The sequence below is a fragment of the Podarcis melisellensis genome (genome assembly GCF_964234715.1).
Source record: "Podarcis melisellensis genome assembly, chromosome: 14".
Lineage (NCBI taxonomy): Eukaryota > Metazoa > Chordata > Lepidosauria > Squamata > Lacertidae > Podarcis > Podarcis melisellensis.
The window spans coordinates 51,011,613-51,027,746 of NC_138546.1; the positions used below are offsets into that span (position 1 = coordinate 51,011,613).

At 43.7% G+C, this 16,134-nt stretch overlaps 1 protein-coding gene across 3 annotated transcripts in view; it reads left to right on the forward strand.

The window, feature by feature from the left end:
• Nucleotides 1-15,289, forward strand: part of LOC309356283 (threonine--tRNA ligase 2, cytoplasmic-like) — a 34,915-nt gene extending 19,626 nt beyond the window's left edge. For all 3 annotated transcript variants that reach the window (XM_081887642.1, XM_081887643.1, XM_081887644.1), the window contains exons 10-19: nt 2,764-2,862; nt 3,792-3,958; nt 6,554-6,716; nt 7,493-7,630; nt 8,271-8,348; nt 8,455-8,555; nt 9,441-9,545; nt 10,312-10,384; nt 11,679-11,793; nt 13,710-15,289. In XM_081887642.1, coding sequence (XP_081743768.1) covers nt 2,764-2,862; nt 3,792-3,958; nt 6,554-6,716; nt 7,493-7,630; nt 8,271-8,348; nt 8,455-8,555; nt 9,441-9,545; nt 10,312-10,384; nt 11,679-11,793; nt 13,710-13,858 — 1,188 coding nt within the window. In that variant the 3' untranslated portion in view covers nt 13,859-15,289. The remainder of the gene's footprint in view (nt 1-2,763; nt 2,863-3,791; nt 3,959-6,553; nt 6,717-7,492; nt 7,631-8,270; nt 8,349-8,454; nt 8,556-9,440; nt 9,546-10,311; nt 10,385-11,678; nt 11,794-13,709) is intronic.
• Nucleotides 15,290-16,134: the final 845 nt, after the last annotated feature.

Genomic DNA, 16,134 nt, shown 5'->3' on the forward strand with positions numbered 1-16,134 from the left:
AAACCTTTTTTTCCGAGATTCCAGGAATCTCTGGACTTCCTCCACCCCCTCTTCTGGTTCTTTATATAAACAAAATTATCTTCCATTTCCATTTATCCAATTTTCTAATAATTACCTGTAGTTAATCAAAACTTACTAACACTTCAAATCATTTACACTTCAAATCATTAACACAGATGTTATTTAAGCATCTAGAGTTACATTTAAAACAACTTTCTGCATTCCACATCTGTGTTTAACTATTTTTTTCCCTTCTAATTTTATCCCCATCTCTACTAATTGCAAGCGTTTAATCAAAGCCTGGTAATGTACCAATATCTACAATATTTTGCACATAAACAATAACTTTTTCCAAGACCATTTCCCATTCTTTTTCCTAACTTTGGCGTACTTAAATTTCATCAGAAAACATCTGTCAGTTGAGGCAAGTTCCAGCTCGCCTTTCCTCTAAACTTCTCTCAGTCTCAGAGGTTGTACTTTCACCAAGGCCTCCTCAAGGGTTTTCTGCCTAAGCCACAAAACTTCCAAATCTACCCTGTTCTTTTGGACTTCATATCAGTCATCTTTTCCCAGTGTTCAGGCTTCCTTTCCAACCTCTGCCTAGGAACACCCCCTTCCTCAATTCTCCCTGTCCAAGACTCTATTGTTTCAATCGGTTCTGTCAACCTTTTAATGCTTTGATCCATTCAGGTTGTAAACTCCTCTGTTATTTTAGCCATAATTTCCCTCATCTCTTTCATGAAATCTTTTTCCAATTCAGATTGAGGTTTATCCCCTGGGTCCTGTACTTGGGCCCTTCTATTCAGACTCAACTCTGACTGTTTAATCACTGTCATATTTTTGTCTTTCTGTTGTTCTCAAAACATCCAGTTTTCACCAAGTTTCAAGGCCATTCAGTGTAAGTTCCCAATAAACAGTAAACAGTTTCAGTGCTTTCCCACTACCCCCCTTCTTTAGACCCGTTTATAGGTAAAGGTAAAGGTACCCCTGCCCGTATGGGCCAGTCTTGACAGACTCTGGGGTTGTGCGCCCATCTCACTTAAGAGGCCAGGGGCCAGCGCTGTCCGGAGACACTTCCGGGTCACGTGGCCAGCGTGACATCGCTGCTCTGGCGAGCCAGAGCCGCACACGGAAACGCCGTTTACCTTCCCGCTGGTAAGCGGTCCCTATTTATCTACTTGCACCCGGAGGTGCTTTTGAACTGCTAGGTTGGCAGGCGCTGGGACCGAGCAGCGGGAGCGCACCCCGCCTCAGGGATTCGAACCGCCGACCTTTCGATCGGCAAGTCCTAGGCACTGAGGCTTTAACCCACAGCGCCACCTGCGTCCCTCAGACCCGTTTATACACATATGCAATTTAACATAAAAACTAAATTTGAAGTTGATATTCATATATTACAAATATCTACCTTAAAGAAGAGACTGAAACAATATATCCGTAAGAATTACCACTTAATTGTCCAGGAGAGAGAGTACTAAACTCAGTATCCAATTTTCTAAAATGTCTCAGGGTAGAATGTAGAGTTGCAGCACTTGAAGATCCTTATAAATAGGCATATCAACCTCCCTTTCCAGATTTTTTTCTCCTTAAAATTCCAATTTATATACAGGAAACCGAGTTCAGTGCTCTGTAAATCCCTCCAGCCAAGATATGTCTATCTTATATTCCCCCAACAGAGTACTTTAATTGTCTTAATCCAAATTTCCTCTGCTGAGTTCAGTTTTAACGGCAGCTGCAGTCCAAAATCCAGTTTCCTCTTTTATACTCCAGTATCGATAACAAGCCAAGAAGAGTGGATTTCAGTTGCCTTAACCTTTCCTCCCTGCAACTGAGGAAAAGCTTTGGAAGGGCTGCGTAAGGGCTCTCAGGTGTTGTCAGAGTCCTGGCACTACCTTCCCTTTTCCATACACAAATACCAAGTCTTTAAAATCCCGTAGCAATGTCAAACAATAAAGAATGGGTTTCAGTTGCTTTGAATTCTCCCATCAGCAGGCCCACACCGTAAATATCAAATAAGATAAAGTTTTCCACTTGCAATTTTTTCCATGTACAGTTATTGTATTTTTTGCTCTATAAGACTCCCTTTTTCCATCCTAAAAAGTAAGGGGAAATGTGTGTGCGTCTTATGGAGCGAATGCAGGCTGCGCAGCTATCCCAGAAGCCAGAACAGGAAGAGGGATCGCTGCTTTCGCTGTGCAGCGATCCCTCTTGTTCTGGCTTCTGAGATTCAGAATATTTTTTAAATTGTTTTCCTCCTCCCAAAACTAGGTGCGTCTTATGGTCTGGTGCGTCTTATAGAGTGAAAAATACGGTAATTACCCGGAAGATGAAGAACGGACTTCCTTTTTAATCCTTCGTCTGGCACCGAATTAAGCTTAATTAATTTCAATAGTGAATCTTCTTACATTTCCATTGGCTTGAATGTTGGTTATGGAAAATCTCTGCTGGTGGTTGAAGCGTTAAGGCTTCGCTCCTGCGGAGATGCATTGCTGCCAAGGCTGCACTCAGTCTCGCCTCTTTCACCCACTCTCCCGAGCCTTTCGGCGCAGGGACCTGGGAATTGCAGGAGAGCTCTTTGCAATCTGCTGGACCCCTCAACATCTTGAGGACCCTCTCAAGACTTTTGGGCGTTTCCCCCTGACTCTCCATGGGGCTCAGATCTGTCAGAGTGATCAGATCTGTGCTCTGTTCGCCATCTTGTAGAGACCAGAAGCCTCATTTCTGTCTTCTTTTAACTTCTGATGTTTGATTGTGTGGATACAGGAACAAGAACTCTTCTTCTTCCATGAACTGAGTCCAGGAAGTTGTTTCTTTCTGCCCAGAGGTGCCTTTATTTATAATATACTCATGGATTTTATCAAAGTAAGTGACATTTACTCATTTGAAATTGTTATAAAATATTTTTTCCCCTGCAGAGAAATGGACATTGGTTGCTACTTATTTATTTAATTATATGGTTGTTATGGCCTGGATCTTTATTTAACCCAAACAGTGTTGCCCACCTGGAAGAAGCAAATACCAGCTAGCTTGAGGCTTTCAGAAGTACAAAACAACCTATAGGAGAAAAGAAACCCTAAAGAGGGGACTCCAAAGGACAGCCCAGTGAGGTCTGAGCAGGCTCAGAGGCTACAAGGTGCTGGCTGGCTGTTGGGGTGCGGAATGGAGTATTCTAGAAAGTGGCATGGCTGATGGGCTGGAGCCCAGAGCAGGAACTCTACAAACCGTGACCTTTTGTAGGTGGTGCCACTGAAGAGCTAGTGCTGGGTAGGGATTAGAGTGGCCCAGTTTAAATTCCCACTCTGCCATGAAGCTTAGTGCGTAATACTGGCTCAGTCACCATCTGTTCACCTAACCCTACCTCACAGGGTTACTGTGAGGATGAAATTTGGAGTGTGTGTACACCACCCTCTCAACACTTTTTGAGGAAGGGTAGGATAAAAGCGTTATAAATTCTAAGCAGGTATGAGCTTTGAGTGTAGAAGTATCAACATGCTTATTAAATGGTCTGATCAGCAAGGCTATTCCTGTTTGCAAGTGTGGTATAAATTAAGGTGACAAGGATGTACCTCTTTGCCTGGCATTTGATGTGGTTTTTTAGTACCATTTTAGTTTTTCATTTAGTTTTTTAGTAGCGTTTTTAGTACTGTACTTTAAATTGTGACCTGACTTGGGACCTTAGGGTGAAGGCTGGGAATAAATCAAATCATTAATAATGCAAATACTTTAAAGAACAAGAGTTGGTTTGTGTGTGTTTGCCTACTGCTTATTAAGAATTTGGTTTCCTTGTGCAGGAAGAATATCACCGGCGTAACTTCACAGAGGTTGTGTCTCCTAATATCTACAACAGTAAACTGTGGGAGGCTTCTGGCCACTGGCAGCACTACAGTGACAACATGTTCTCTTTTGAGGCTGAGAAGGAAATGTTTGCCCTTAAGCCAATGAACTGCCCTGGACACTGGTTTGTGGTTCTTTTCATTATTACTCCCAACTATTTTCGAACTATTGGAAATTTATTTTAGTTTGGATTAAATAAAAATAAGTCATAATGGGGTGGGGGGCATGTGTATTCAAGAGCAGGGGTGAGGCCCCTCCAAGTCTCTCTGGCCTTTGGGACTCTTCCTCAGGCCACAGCCCTTCCTCAGCCACATCTGCTACAGGCCCTGCTTCACACCCTGCTTGAGTGTTTTTCCCTGCCTGGATTGGGCCCTTGAACTCTAATAAACACTTTGGCTCCCCTGTAGGATAGGTGTGTGTGTGCACACATGCGCAGGAACTACTGTGCAAATGTAACTTTTACATATTACTCTGGCCACACCCACCACTGTTATGTGGCCCCCAGAAGGGAATGTGACCCCTTGGGCTGTAAATACTCTCCACCTCTGTTCAAGAAGATCTCTTGCTGGGCTTCTATGAGGGTGTGCCTTCTCTCTCTCCTGGCCCCTGTGCCCTCTTGCTTTCTTCTGTCTCCTTGCTAGCTGTCCCCCTTTCTAATTCCCCCGCATGACACCCAGATTACCCTACACCCCCCCCCCTTTTCTGCTTGGCTGAGTGCACTTCAAGACAAGCTGTGGCTGAGGCTCCAGCTCTCCAGCATCTTGGTTTTTTAGAGGGCCAATTTCAACAAACCAGATGTGCTAGCGGAAGCCAGTGCCAGGATTCCCCCTAGCACAACAGGGCTCCCCCCCCCCCGTACAGACTGGCTGGATGCAGAGGGGTGGTGGGAGGTGCCAGCAGGGGAAGCCCCAAGGGAAGAAGGTTCAGAGCCCAGAATGGGGCGGTGGGACAATGATGGGTGGTCAGAGGGAGAAGACTGGGAGGAGGTGTTAGAAGCAGAAGGGGTAACAAAGCTTAGTGAGTGGGGGGGGGGGAGTTTGTGAGAAGAAGTCCAGAATCAGAGGCAGAAGCTGAAGCTGGAGAGGAGGGAGGCCAAGAGGCAGAGAGGAGTCAGGCAGGTGAAGAGGCACGGGTGTCTCTCCCTTCTCCTGCGACCAGCTCCCCTCCCCCCTAGTCTCCAAGAACCAGGAGAGGCATGAAGAGGGTGGCAGAGAAGTTGGCTTCACGTAGGCACTGTCTTAGATTACTTGGGGGAAACCCTGGAAGAGAGGGGACAGACAGCTGTGGAGAGGCAGGGACCTTCAGTCTCAGCAATTGCTGCATGCCGGTAAGACCTGCCAGACTTGAATTGCTGTGCTCATTAGGCCTGACACTCCTAGGCAGATCCTGTTTTTCCTAATAAAGAGTTAACTCCAACTGGCTCAATGTGATTTACTGCTGGCTCCCTCTAGTCAGTACCCCTGCTTCTCCCCAGATTTGCTGTGGAGTAGCGTTCGAAACTCCCCTTGCTGTAGGCGTGTTTTGTGATGGAATTTCATTAATTCGAGCAGTTTCTGAGCTTTGGGTGCAGTATTGAACCTAAGATTTCAGATTAAAACCACCACTGCTGGAAGAAAAGGAGGACCTTTTTCTGCCTCCCCACTTCTAGCCACTCTCGGAAGCTGAAGAAGGGACCCTCATAAGAATATAAGGGGGGTGGGCATGGGAAGTAGGGCTTTGCTTTTTTGCAGTCTTCAGATGAGGACTAGACTATGTAATAAATGAACATAAGTTTTTAGCTACGGTTCATTCATTTTCAGCTTTGTATTCTTGTTATAAAAAAGCACACCTTGATACTCCATTGTGGGGCCCATAACTAGGTTTAAGGTGCCATTTAGCTCCTAGCTTTCATATCTCTGTTTCTAGCACTGCTCTGGAGGGTTGGAAGAACCACGAAACCCCAGTGTACAGAGGGAGGAGAGGCAAACTTGTTTCATCTGGCTAGCAGATATGCTCATGCTGACAGAACAATCCTGTTAGAGTGACATTGAATTCCACCCAGAAAATGCAAGTGGGGCCCAGAGCCATTCTTTGGGTAATGGACGGCAGCAGGCTGCCAGAAGGTCACCAACCCTTTACTCGGAAGTATCATCATATCAACATATTCATTTCTGTATTAAAACAGAAATAGCGGCGGTGGACTTTTCTTCAGACTGGCCGTGTTGTTACAGGGGTTGACCTTTCATTGGTGTGCCTTCCTCTCCCCCACCCCCGGTATTACTCTGCAATGGAGAAAACATACATGCCTGCAAGGTTTAATGACAGGTGGGCGCAGGGTTTAGGTGGGGGAAATGGCACGGGGGAAGCATTTTTTTTTTAAATCCCACCAAACCTCTCCCTTCACCACTAGGTCAGTCAAATCTGGAGTCTTTTATTCTTGCTTTACACACAAAAAGTCTTCTAGTGGATTGTTTGGTTTAGCAACTGTAACAAAAAAATTAAAAATGTCAGGAGAACTGACTGCATATCTCCATATCGTAGGTATTTTGACCCTATGGCATGAAACCCACTGGGTGACCCTGAGACAATCACCATCTCTTGGCTTGCCCTTCTCACAAGATTATTGTGAGGATAAAATGTGGGAAAACCCATCTGGACAAAGGGCAGGACACAAAGGAGGCATGTGAATAAAAAGGTCAAGTAACTATGCTTGGATCTAATAACTATTTCATGTCTCTAGCTTGATGTTTGCCCATCGTCCCCGGTCCTGGAGGGAGATGCCTTTAAGACTTGCTGACTTTGGAGTTCTTCACCGAAATGAGCTTTCAGGGACCCTAAGCGGGTTGACTCGGGTCAGGCGCTTCCAACAGGACGACGCCCATATCTTTTGCACAATGGAGCAGGTAGTGCACTTATGTTGGGGTTGCCACAGTAGAGGAATGCCTTCACTCTTTTTTTAATGAGTTCATGATAAACTAGTCCCTGTGTGGTCTGAGTGCTAAATAGACAGCAGCTGTTGTGAAAGGGCTTCCTAACCAAACCAAACCTGTGCATGTTCTTGCTTGTTAGCATGAGAAGGGACTAAATCCACAGACTTTTCTCAGCCACAGGCTGATAGGTAGACATTCAGACCATAGAACTACAATTAGCCCAGATGGCTCTGTGTGGTGTCATTTCCCCTCCTTTGCTAGAGAGGAAGGAGCGCGTAGTACTCCCTGTTCCACCCCTTCTCTTCCTTTGACCGGCGATAGATGCAGACATGCCTCAGCTCACTCTAGCTCTAAAGTTGGTTATGCACATACCCAAAGCTAGCTGGTTATACTGTAAATAAAAGTGCCTGCATAGTTTTAACGGCTGCCTTTGCTGTAAACCAGTGCATACAAAGTAAGTAAATAATATTTCTAAACTACTTTTATGAGTTGTAGCATGATACATTCTTAAGCAGGGTAAAAAGGAGGAACCCTCCTTACTTCATAGCTGAACTTGCTCAAATCAAGGTTTTTCAGCCTAATTCCTATGCTTTTAATTTTGCTGCCAAGGATGGGATTTTAAAACTCTGTTCAGCCCACACATGTGGGCACCTGGAGGGATAGATTGCAATTACTACATTGTCTCCTACCCATTAAATCCCATCCCACACACATCTCCACTGTAAATTTATTTGCATTTTAAATTTCAGATTGAAGAAGAGATGAAAGGCTGCTTGAACTTCTTGCAGTCTGTATATGCTGTCTTCGGTTTTACCTTCCAACTACATCTTTCCACAAGGCCCGTCAACTTTCTAGGGGAAAAGGAGATCTGGGACCAGGCAGAGAGGGTAATTTAATTCTGCTACTCTAAAAAAGAGAACACAGCGACTTTGTGTGGCACCTTTATTATGCAGTTTCCATAAGACATCTCTCCCTCTGTGTGTGTGTGTGTGTGTGTTTACGTATTTATGAATATCTGATGGATACATGATAATGGCGACTCGGAAATGGCCGGAAAGGGGGGCAGAGACAGGGGTGAAGGACATAACCCCTGCACAAATTGGTCAATGCCCCTCTCTCTCTCTCTCTCTCTCTCTCTCTGTGTGTGTGTGTGTGTGAATGGCCGACTAATTTGTTTTGAACTGTTAAATTGCTTTAACCTGCCTTGGGACCTTATGGTAAAGAACAGGTAAGAAATAAGAAGTAGAAGCGGAAGCAGTCATAGCAACAGTTCTTATATTTCTGGCATTTAAACTAGCAAGGAAGAGCATAAGGACACATGGATCGGAGGATGGTTAGATGTTTTAAGCATTGGTGTGCCATGGGGGCTAAGCTGTAAGAAGTCTAACTTCAGGTGAGCCGCAATCAGTACTATCCGCTTCCCATCTGCAATAGGGGGATAATAATACTAATTTATTTTGGAGGATCGTTGTAAGGAATACAACAAGATAATGTAAATGAAGAACTGCTCTTCTGATTTATTCTTAGCAACTCCAGAACAGCCTGGATGACTTGGGGGAGCCCTGGAAGCTAAATCTGGGAGACGGAGCATTTTATGGTCCCAAGGTTAGTAAATATTCATGCTTTTGTACTCATGCTCTTACTGAAGCCTACAGGTGGAGGATAAATGGCAAAGCCCAAACTATAATTTTGCCATTGTTGTCCTTTGCAGATTGATATTAACATCAGAGATGCTATTGGTCGGTACCATCAGTGTGCTACTATCCAGCTTGACTTCCAGCTACCTATCAGATTTAATCTTACTTATGTGGGGTAAGTTTGCATAAGAGTCTTTTAGGACTTGAGCTGATCTGCTTAAATATGTAGAGCCTAAAACAAGGAAACAAGGCATCAGAGGAGGCTGTAAATGGACTTGGAGGTACTAGGTGACAAGCTGAAGAAATGCTTAAATGTCTGGAGCATTGGTGTGGCATAGTAACTGAGCACAGTAAGGGCTCATCCACACTTCTGTTTGCCCCACTGCTTTCCCCCAGGAAAACCCATGGTTTAGCACTGAATCATGTTTTCCAGAGGTTGCTCTTTGTTCTGATTTATCACCAAAGTGCGGGTTTTCTGGGGGAATGTGATGGGGCCGAGGCACAACCTTTCAGGCCCATGGTTAGAAAGCACAGGACAAGGGCCCGTGTGGACGAGCTCAAAGTCTGATTTGAGGTGAGCCACATCAGCACTGACTACCACGTGTGCTATAAGGAGATAGAATTGCACTCTTATTTCAGAGGATTGTTGTAAGGATTGCAACAATCTGAAGTACATAAAGACCTGTCAATACCTTAAAGCAATATAATATGTACTAACAGTAAACTAAATTATCTGAGTGCCAATCCTTCTTTCGCCAAAACAGAACTAATCATGAACAAGGGAAGAGTTTTCAGCAGGCTCAAGAGAGCCTCAAGGTTTTCAGAATAGATTGGTGATGCAAAGTGTTGTATGATCTGTCAGTGGGATGCAACTTGTTGAAATGGCACTCTTCCCAACTCCTTCCTTGTGAGAAGTTGTAATTCAGTAATGTAGTGTAATTAGAAGCCATGCCTTTTAATGTGCTAGAATTAACTCTGGTAAAAGACGGGTGAAACCAGATTCAAATCAAGATAAGCTTGTATTAAATTTTTCCACTTTTTAACTTCCATTCTTTCACAGAAAAGATGGAGATGACAAGAAGAGGCCAGTGATAATCCATAGAGCTATTTTGGGCTCGGTGGAGCGAATGATTGCCATTCTGGCAGAAAACTATGGTGGAAAATGGTGTGTAGCAGTAACTGGAAGCAGTTTTGAAAGTTGGAGAGAGTAGAAAGCACCCTGTGGTCTTGAACACAAAGTTTAATTTTCGCAGAAATACCGTTTTTAGAACAATTTCATCCTGTCACAATGCGGCCTTTGCTACCCTGGTGCTCTCCAGATGCTTTGTACTACAGCTCCCTCCCTTCCTGGAGTTGGTGGGAGTTGTAGTCTAACCCCCCCCCCCAAGTGCCCAGCTGGGGAAGGCTTCCCTGCTGGATGATAGAGCAGAAGCTCCTGAGCAGCATTTCATCTACTCCAAACATAAAACAGTAAGGCCCAATGTTCCTATGGTGTTAGCCAGCAGTAAAACATCCATCTGTGTGAGCATTCCCCCCCCCCCCCCCATGAAATGCTTTTGTCACAGTAGAACGTTTGCACGCCAGCAGCACACTCTGCCAGAACACTGGCTGCTGGCAAGCGAGTGCCTCATGAGCATGGGTTGGCATAGAGGGTAAGCATTTTTTATGCAAGATGGCTGGGGGCGTATAGACTACTTGCACAAGTAATTACTTACCTGTGATCTGCATTTTATATAAATTGAGTCTGAGAAACACACTACAAAGTTTGTAGTGCAAACATGAGCACACGACACAATATGAACTTAACGTTTCCATAATGCAAAGTATGTCTGCATGTATGCGTGTGACGTATAAGCAACTGTGATTAACGCTGTGTGGGAAAAAAAAGTTTATAATAGCTGCATATTCACTGAGGTTCTTATTTTGGCCAGGCCCTTTTGGCTTTCTCCTCGGCAGGTCATGGTAATTCCTGTCGGTCACACCTGTGAAGAATATGCTCAACAGGTAAGAGCAGAAGTGTCAACTGCACAACAACTGAAGTGTTTTGGTTTTGTTCAGGTATAACATAGGAAGCTGCCTTGTATTTAATCAAACCATTAGTCCATCTAGCTCAGTATTCTCTACACTGGCTGGCAGCAGCTCTCCAGCCTTTCAGGCCTTCGTCTCTCCCAATCTTATCTGGAGATGCTGGAAATTGAATCTGGGACCTTCTGTTTGCAAGGCAGATCCTCTACTACTGAGCTTCTCAGCATTTTGGCTAAGGTCAAGTGTAGTTATATATAGTTATAAAATCCTGAATTACCGTAATTTTCAGCCGAGTTGTACCCTTTTTAAAAGTTGGTTCAGATCCGCCAGAGTGTTCACTCTGCTAAACTTTAATGACATTTCCGAAGATGGCTTGGGAATCTTTGCTGCTAGTATTTTTATCCCTCCTACTGTTTCCAGCCTCTCTGCTGTGCAATTGTACTTTGTTTCCTACATATATTTTGTTGTTGTTTTTGTTTTAAATAGAAATTTTTAAAGTATATTATGTAAAGGAGATAATTGTTCACTGTTGTGATATTTAGAACTTCAGGAATAGAGGCTGCATGTATACAACCCTCAACATGCTTCTGCCTTGAACTCTGTGGAATTTCCTTCTGCCAGAGCATGTGCTTTGCTTGCAGAAGGCCCCGGTTAAATCAGTAGCATCACTGTGTAGCTCTGGGAAAGACCCTTGTCTGGAGAGCTGTTGTTACTCTGGGTAGACAACACTGAGCTAGGTGGGTCAGTGGTCTGAGTCAGCATAAGCCTGTAAGTAATGTTTCTTAGACCTAAGCATGTTACCCAGCAGCTGTTTTTAAACTGTGTTGCAAGGAACTCTGGGGTTCTTTGGGGGCTGATGACCCTTCTGCACTGAGATGTTTGATCATAATGGCCAAGCTTCCCAGAAGGTCAGCTTCTTTGCCTTTAGAGAGTTTCCCTGCCAACGAACCACCACAGGGAGGCTTCTCAAATGTACTCTCACTAGACCTAGGCCAATGATGTGGCCCAACATAATGTGGTAGGTGCCCTATTTGAATGGAGAGGGCCCATTTAGAACACATCCCCCAGAAATATACCTTGCAACGCAGGGGTTTTTGGGGCAGACACGCAGAGGTTTCTCAGTCTACAGATTGCCATGAAAAGGCTTCTCTAGCCTTGGAGCTTTGAAAAGTCTGCTTCTCAAGATATGTCGGAATATATCATTTGGCACAGAAATGTTACCAAATTGTAAAATGTAACACATTTTTACATTTTTTTTTTTATTTTTTTTTAGATTTGCAGTGACTTTTTTGCAGCTGGATTCATGGCTGATGTTGATCTAGATCAAAGCTGCACGTTAAACAAGAAGATAAGAAACGCACAACTGGCTCAGTATAATTTTATTTTTGGTATCTATGACTTTTCGTTCATCATTCTTGCCTCCCACCTTACTCAGAATGAAAAACCCAATATGGTTGACACAAGTAGAGAATGTTGTTCTTCTTGGGTAGAGGGAAAAGTTCTGTCCCTCATTTACTGCCAGTTTCAGGGTAGCTTGTCCCAGTTTTCATGTTTGGATAACATACTAAGTCTTAATAGGTTCAGGGGCTATTTAGCTCTTCTCTGACTTCATTGGGCTACTTAATAGTTTATTTGCAAGGTGCGCTTTTAAACATATAAGAGCAAAGCACATAGCCTAGGGAAAAACTGCACTAACAAATGCTTCTTGAATCTGAATGTTTTCTTGTGAATTTAGCTTTCCTTTTTTTGGTCAGAGATTTTAATTAAAGAGTTTGGATTTGATATCCCGCCTTTCACTCCCTTTAAGGAGTCTCAAAGCAGCTAACAGTCTCCTTTCCCTTCCTCCCCCACAACAAACACTCTGTGAGGTGAGTGGGGCTGAGAGACTTCACAGAAGTGTGACTAGCCCAAGGTCACCCAGCAGCTGCATGTGGAGGAGCGGAGACGCGAACCCGGTTCCCCAGATTACGAGACTACCGCTCTTAACCACTACACCACACTGGCACAGAAACATGTAAATTTGTAGGAAACAGTGGCTTTACTATTTTTTTCTCCAAAGTAAGTACTGGCCAGTAGAAACCACTATTGGCTGTAAGTTCTCTGAGTTTAGTAGCTTGATATAAGAACTTGCTAGGCATTTGTTGAGCTCCAGTGGTGATATAGAATGTTCGTAACAATTGAACCATTGAGCAGTGTAACAATCTGTCAGTGCACAAGGCCTTGGTTGATTGGCGAGAGTAGAAAAGGGAGACCATAGCATCATCACAATAGAAGGCAGTACACACTGTGTGTATAAATTATATATGTTTGAGAGAGAAGTACATTAATTGATAGTTCATGTGAGTACAGACGAAATTAATTCGTTCCGCAAGTCTTTTCGTCTTGCGAAGCACGGTTTCCCATAGGAACACATTAAAAATCAATTAATGCGTTCCTATGGAAACCGCCTTCAGACCAGGTCCGGGGACAGTCTGTCCCCTGACCTCTTCTGAAGGCCGGTGGGGGACGAAAGTCTTTGCTTCCCCCCGCCTGCCTTCCCGGGAGAGCGGAGAAGCAGCACTGCCTTCCCGCTCTCCCGGGGGGGACCTCTTCCGAAGGCGGGCGGGGGAAAGTCTTTGTCCCCTCTGCCTGCCTTCCCGGGAGAGCGGGAAGGCAGCGCTGCGTTTTCCGCTCTCCCGGGAAGGCAGGCAGGGGGGAGCAAAGACTTTTGCCCCCCGCCGGCCTTCAGAAGAGATCCAGGACCTCTTCTGAAGGCGGGCGGGGGGCAAAAGTCTTTGCTCCCCCCCGCCTGCCTTCAAAAGCCATCCGGGATAGTGGGAAGCGCTTCCCTGCTATCCCGGACCGCTTTTAAAATGCTGGCGGTGGGGAGCAAAGCCTTTCGGCCCCCGCCGGCCTTCCTGGACCTCTTCTGAAGGCCGGGGGGGGGGAAGGCTTTGCTCCCCACCGCTAGCATTTAAAAGAGGTCCCCGGAGATTTCCCTATGGGCTTTCTTCTTGCGAAGCAAGCCCATAGGGAAATTCGTTTTGCGAAGCGCCTCCAAAATGGAAAACCCTTTCGTCTAGCGGGTTTTTCGTCTTGCGGGGCACCACTGTAAATAAATTATAGCCACAGGATATATTCTGAAAAAGTACATCTGTGGATTTTCATGGGCCTCATAAATCTTAGTGTGAGCCCCACAGCATTGCTCAGAAATTACCCTACTGAATCCAGTAGGACATCTTATTGAGTAAGTGTGTAGCACTGTCGCAGTACAAGGCATTGTGGCTGTGTGCCAAGTAACATTGCTCTGCGTTGTTTCTTGCAGTGGTTGGAGAAAAGGAGAAAATTAATAATGCTGTGAATGTGCGAACAAGAGACAACAAGGTCCATGGAGAAGTTTCAGTCACATCTGCCATTGAAAAGCTAAAGGCATTGAAAGCATCACACACTTTACATGCAGAAGAGGAATTCTAGTTATTGCTAATGGAGAGTGTACTGAAAGGTGAAATATTGGCTCTATCATAAATGTGTTCACCTTGAATTTAGCTCCACTATGCTTGGTGGGCTTTACTTCCTGGCAAGTACATTTAGGACTGCAGCCCTCCTCAAGGCAGTAGTTTGATGCTATAGTTCATCATGACATTCAGAAAACTAAACATGTAGGTGATGCAGGTTCTTTTGAAACAATTTCCAGATGGGTAGCAAAGACAACCAAGAGGCTTGTGTTACCTTAAAGACTTAGGGTTGTGTTACAGGGTTAGTCTTACAGGAAGGAAGAATCATGTGATGGGAGCAGGCAAAGACAACTTCAAACCCTTCTCCACAGTTTACATTTTATATTATTTGTTTTAGTGCTTTAAAATTGTAAACTGACAAAAAGACAGTATATAAATGCTGTAAATACTCATAGTAGATGCAGTGAAAATAATGGACAAACTAACTGGCCAATTAATTTCAAGGGGTCTCCTCTGAATATAATTTAGTTGAATGCATCCCTAACAATTTTATTTATTTATTTATTATGGCACAAGTTGAACCATAACTCAACACCTGTTACTCAGGTTATCAGCTTTTTGCATCTGCAGAAGTTGATGGTAGTCCATGAAAGTTTATAGCATAATAAATTTGTTAGTCTTTAAGGTGACACAAAACTCCTTGAAGCTGTTGTATAAACTGTAAAAAGAAGAAGCAGCATTATTAGATACCACAGGCATCTTGCTTTAAAAAAACACTTCAAAATTACACAGCAAATCTCCCTTTCATAGAATGAAAGGCCTGGGGAGGTTCATACAGAAGTTCTGTTACTGCTACTGCTTTCTGAGGAGAGTAACATATCCTCAAAATGCAACTTTTTGTGAGCTAGTGTGCAAGTTATTTTGAGCCTGTCTGAGCAATCTTATTTGTGGCAACCTCACCTGTTCATATTAGATTCTCTCATCAATATGTTGGAGTTGCCTTTATGTTTAGAGGTCATGTTGCAAAATAATAGCGTCTGGGTTGAAAGGAAAAGACTCCATGATGCATCAGTCAAGTGAAGAGTGACTCCCAAGTGTGGAACTCGAATAGCCTTTCACTGGTGTCAAGTTATACATTGTGCCGAGAACTGGCTTATATGTAAGGTTATGCTACAGTTCTGTGTAGCACAAATGGGAGATCTCCATATTTACGTAGCATTGTCGCTTTGCGGGCACAATCCATCAGGAAGTCCTGCTGGAGCCTCATTGAAACAGAACAGGTTGTTTGGTCCAGTTCATTGGGTGTGCACCTTCCTGATGGATTGAGCCTTATAACGTGTTCTTATTTTTTTAAAAGCAAATTCTGACAAATTAGAGTTGCTTCCCTCACTTCAGAGCAATGAATAAGCCCACATAGAAGCTTTTGAATAAAATTACATTATAATCAGCATGAGTTGCCTCTTTTTTCTATAAGTAACTTTCTTATTTGAAATAATGCATTCAAGTCAGAATTATCACTACTGTACCTTAAAGTATACATTATTATTATTATTATTATTATTAAACTGTACAGTGTTCCTGCATAGAGAAAGCTACAATACTGATTTGATATGTCAGTGCCTTGCACAGGGGCAAAAGGAAAACCAGCACTTCATGCTTCATATTTGAGAAAATGATAATCTTGATTGCTACATCTTTTGAAATATGGACGTGTTTGTTTGCTTGGCTTTTAAAAAATGGTGGCACTTTACAAAGACACAATTCCTCTGGACAAATTATTGAAGTGTTTCTTATGTGTAGCCCCTGAACCAGTGTGGGCTGGTCTTTGATACCTGGGGTGAAAAGCCTAATTAACTGAAGTTTGTACTATTATGCATAGTACAAAAAAGCAGTTAGGGCCTTCTGCTCCCCTCAGTGCTTGAACTCCTCGAGGTTTAAAATTAGTGGACAGTGTCCAGAAAGACAACAGTACTATTTCACACAACATGCCCAATTACTTAGGTACTGAATCTGCTGCATCAAGATGTGGTAAACATCCTAATTTAAATGGCTTTAGAGGGTCAGACAAAACAGGGGAAGAGGAGTTCCCATGGTTGCTAGTCATGTTGGCTTAAATGGAATTCATGAAGTTCAAATCAGTACATTTGGGAGCAAGAGGAGGTGAAGTGCCTGTTTCCTAGATTTTTATCCTGTTTCTCAAGCAGTTGTCTCCCCAAGTGGCTCATGTTTTTTTTAAAAAAGGGTCCTGCTTGAATCAGGTCTGACTTTCAAACTAAAAGGACAATACGCACAAGG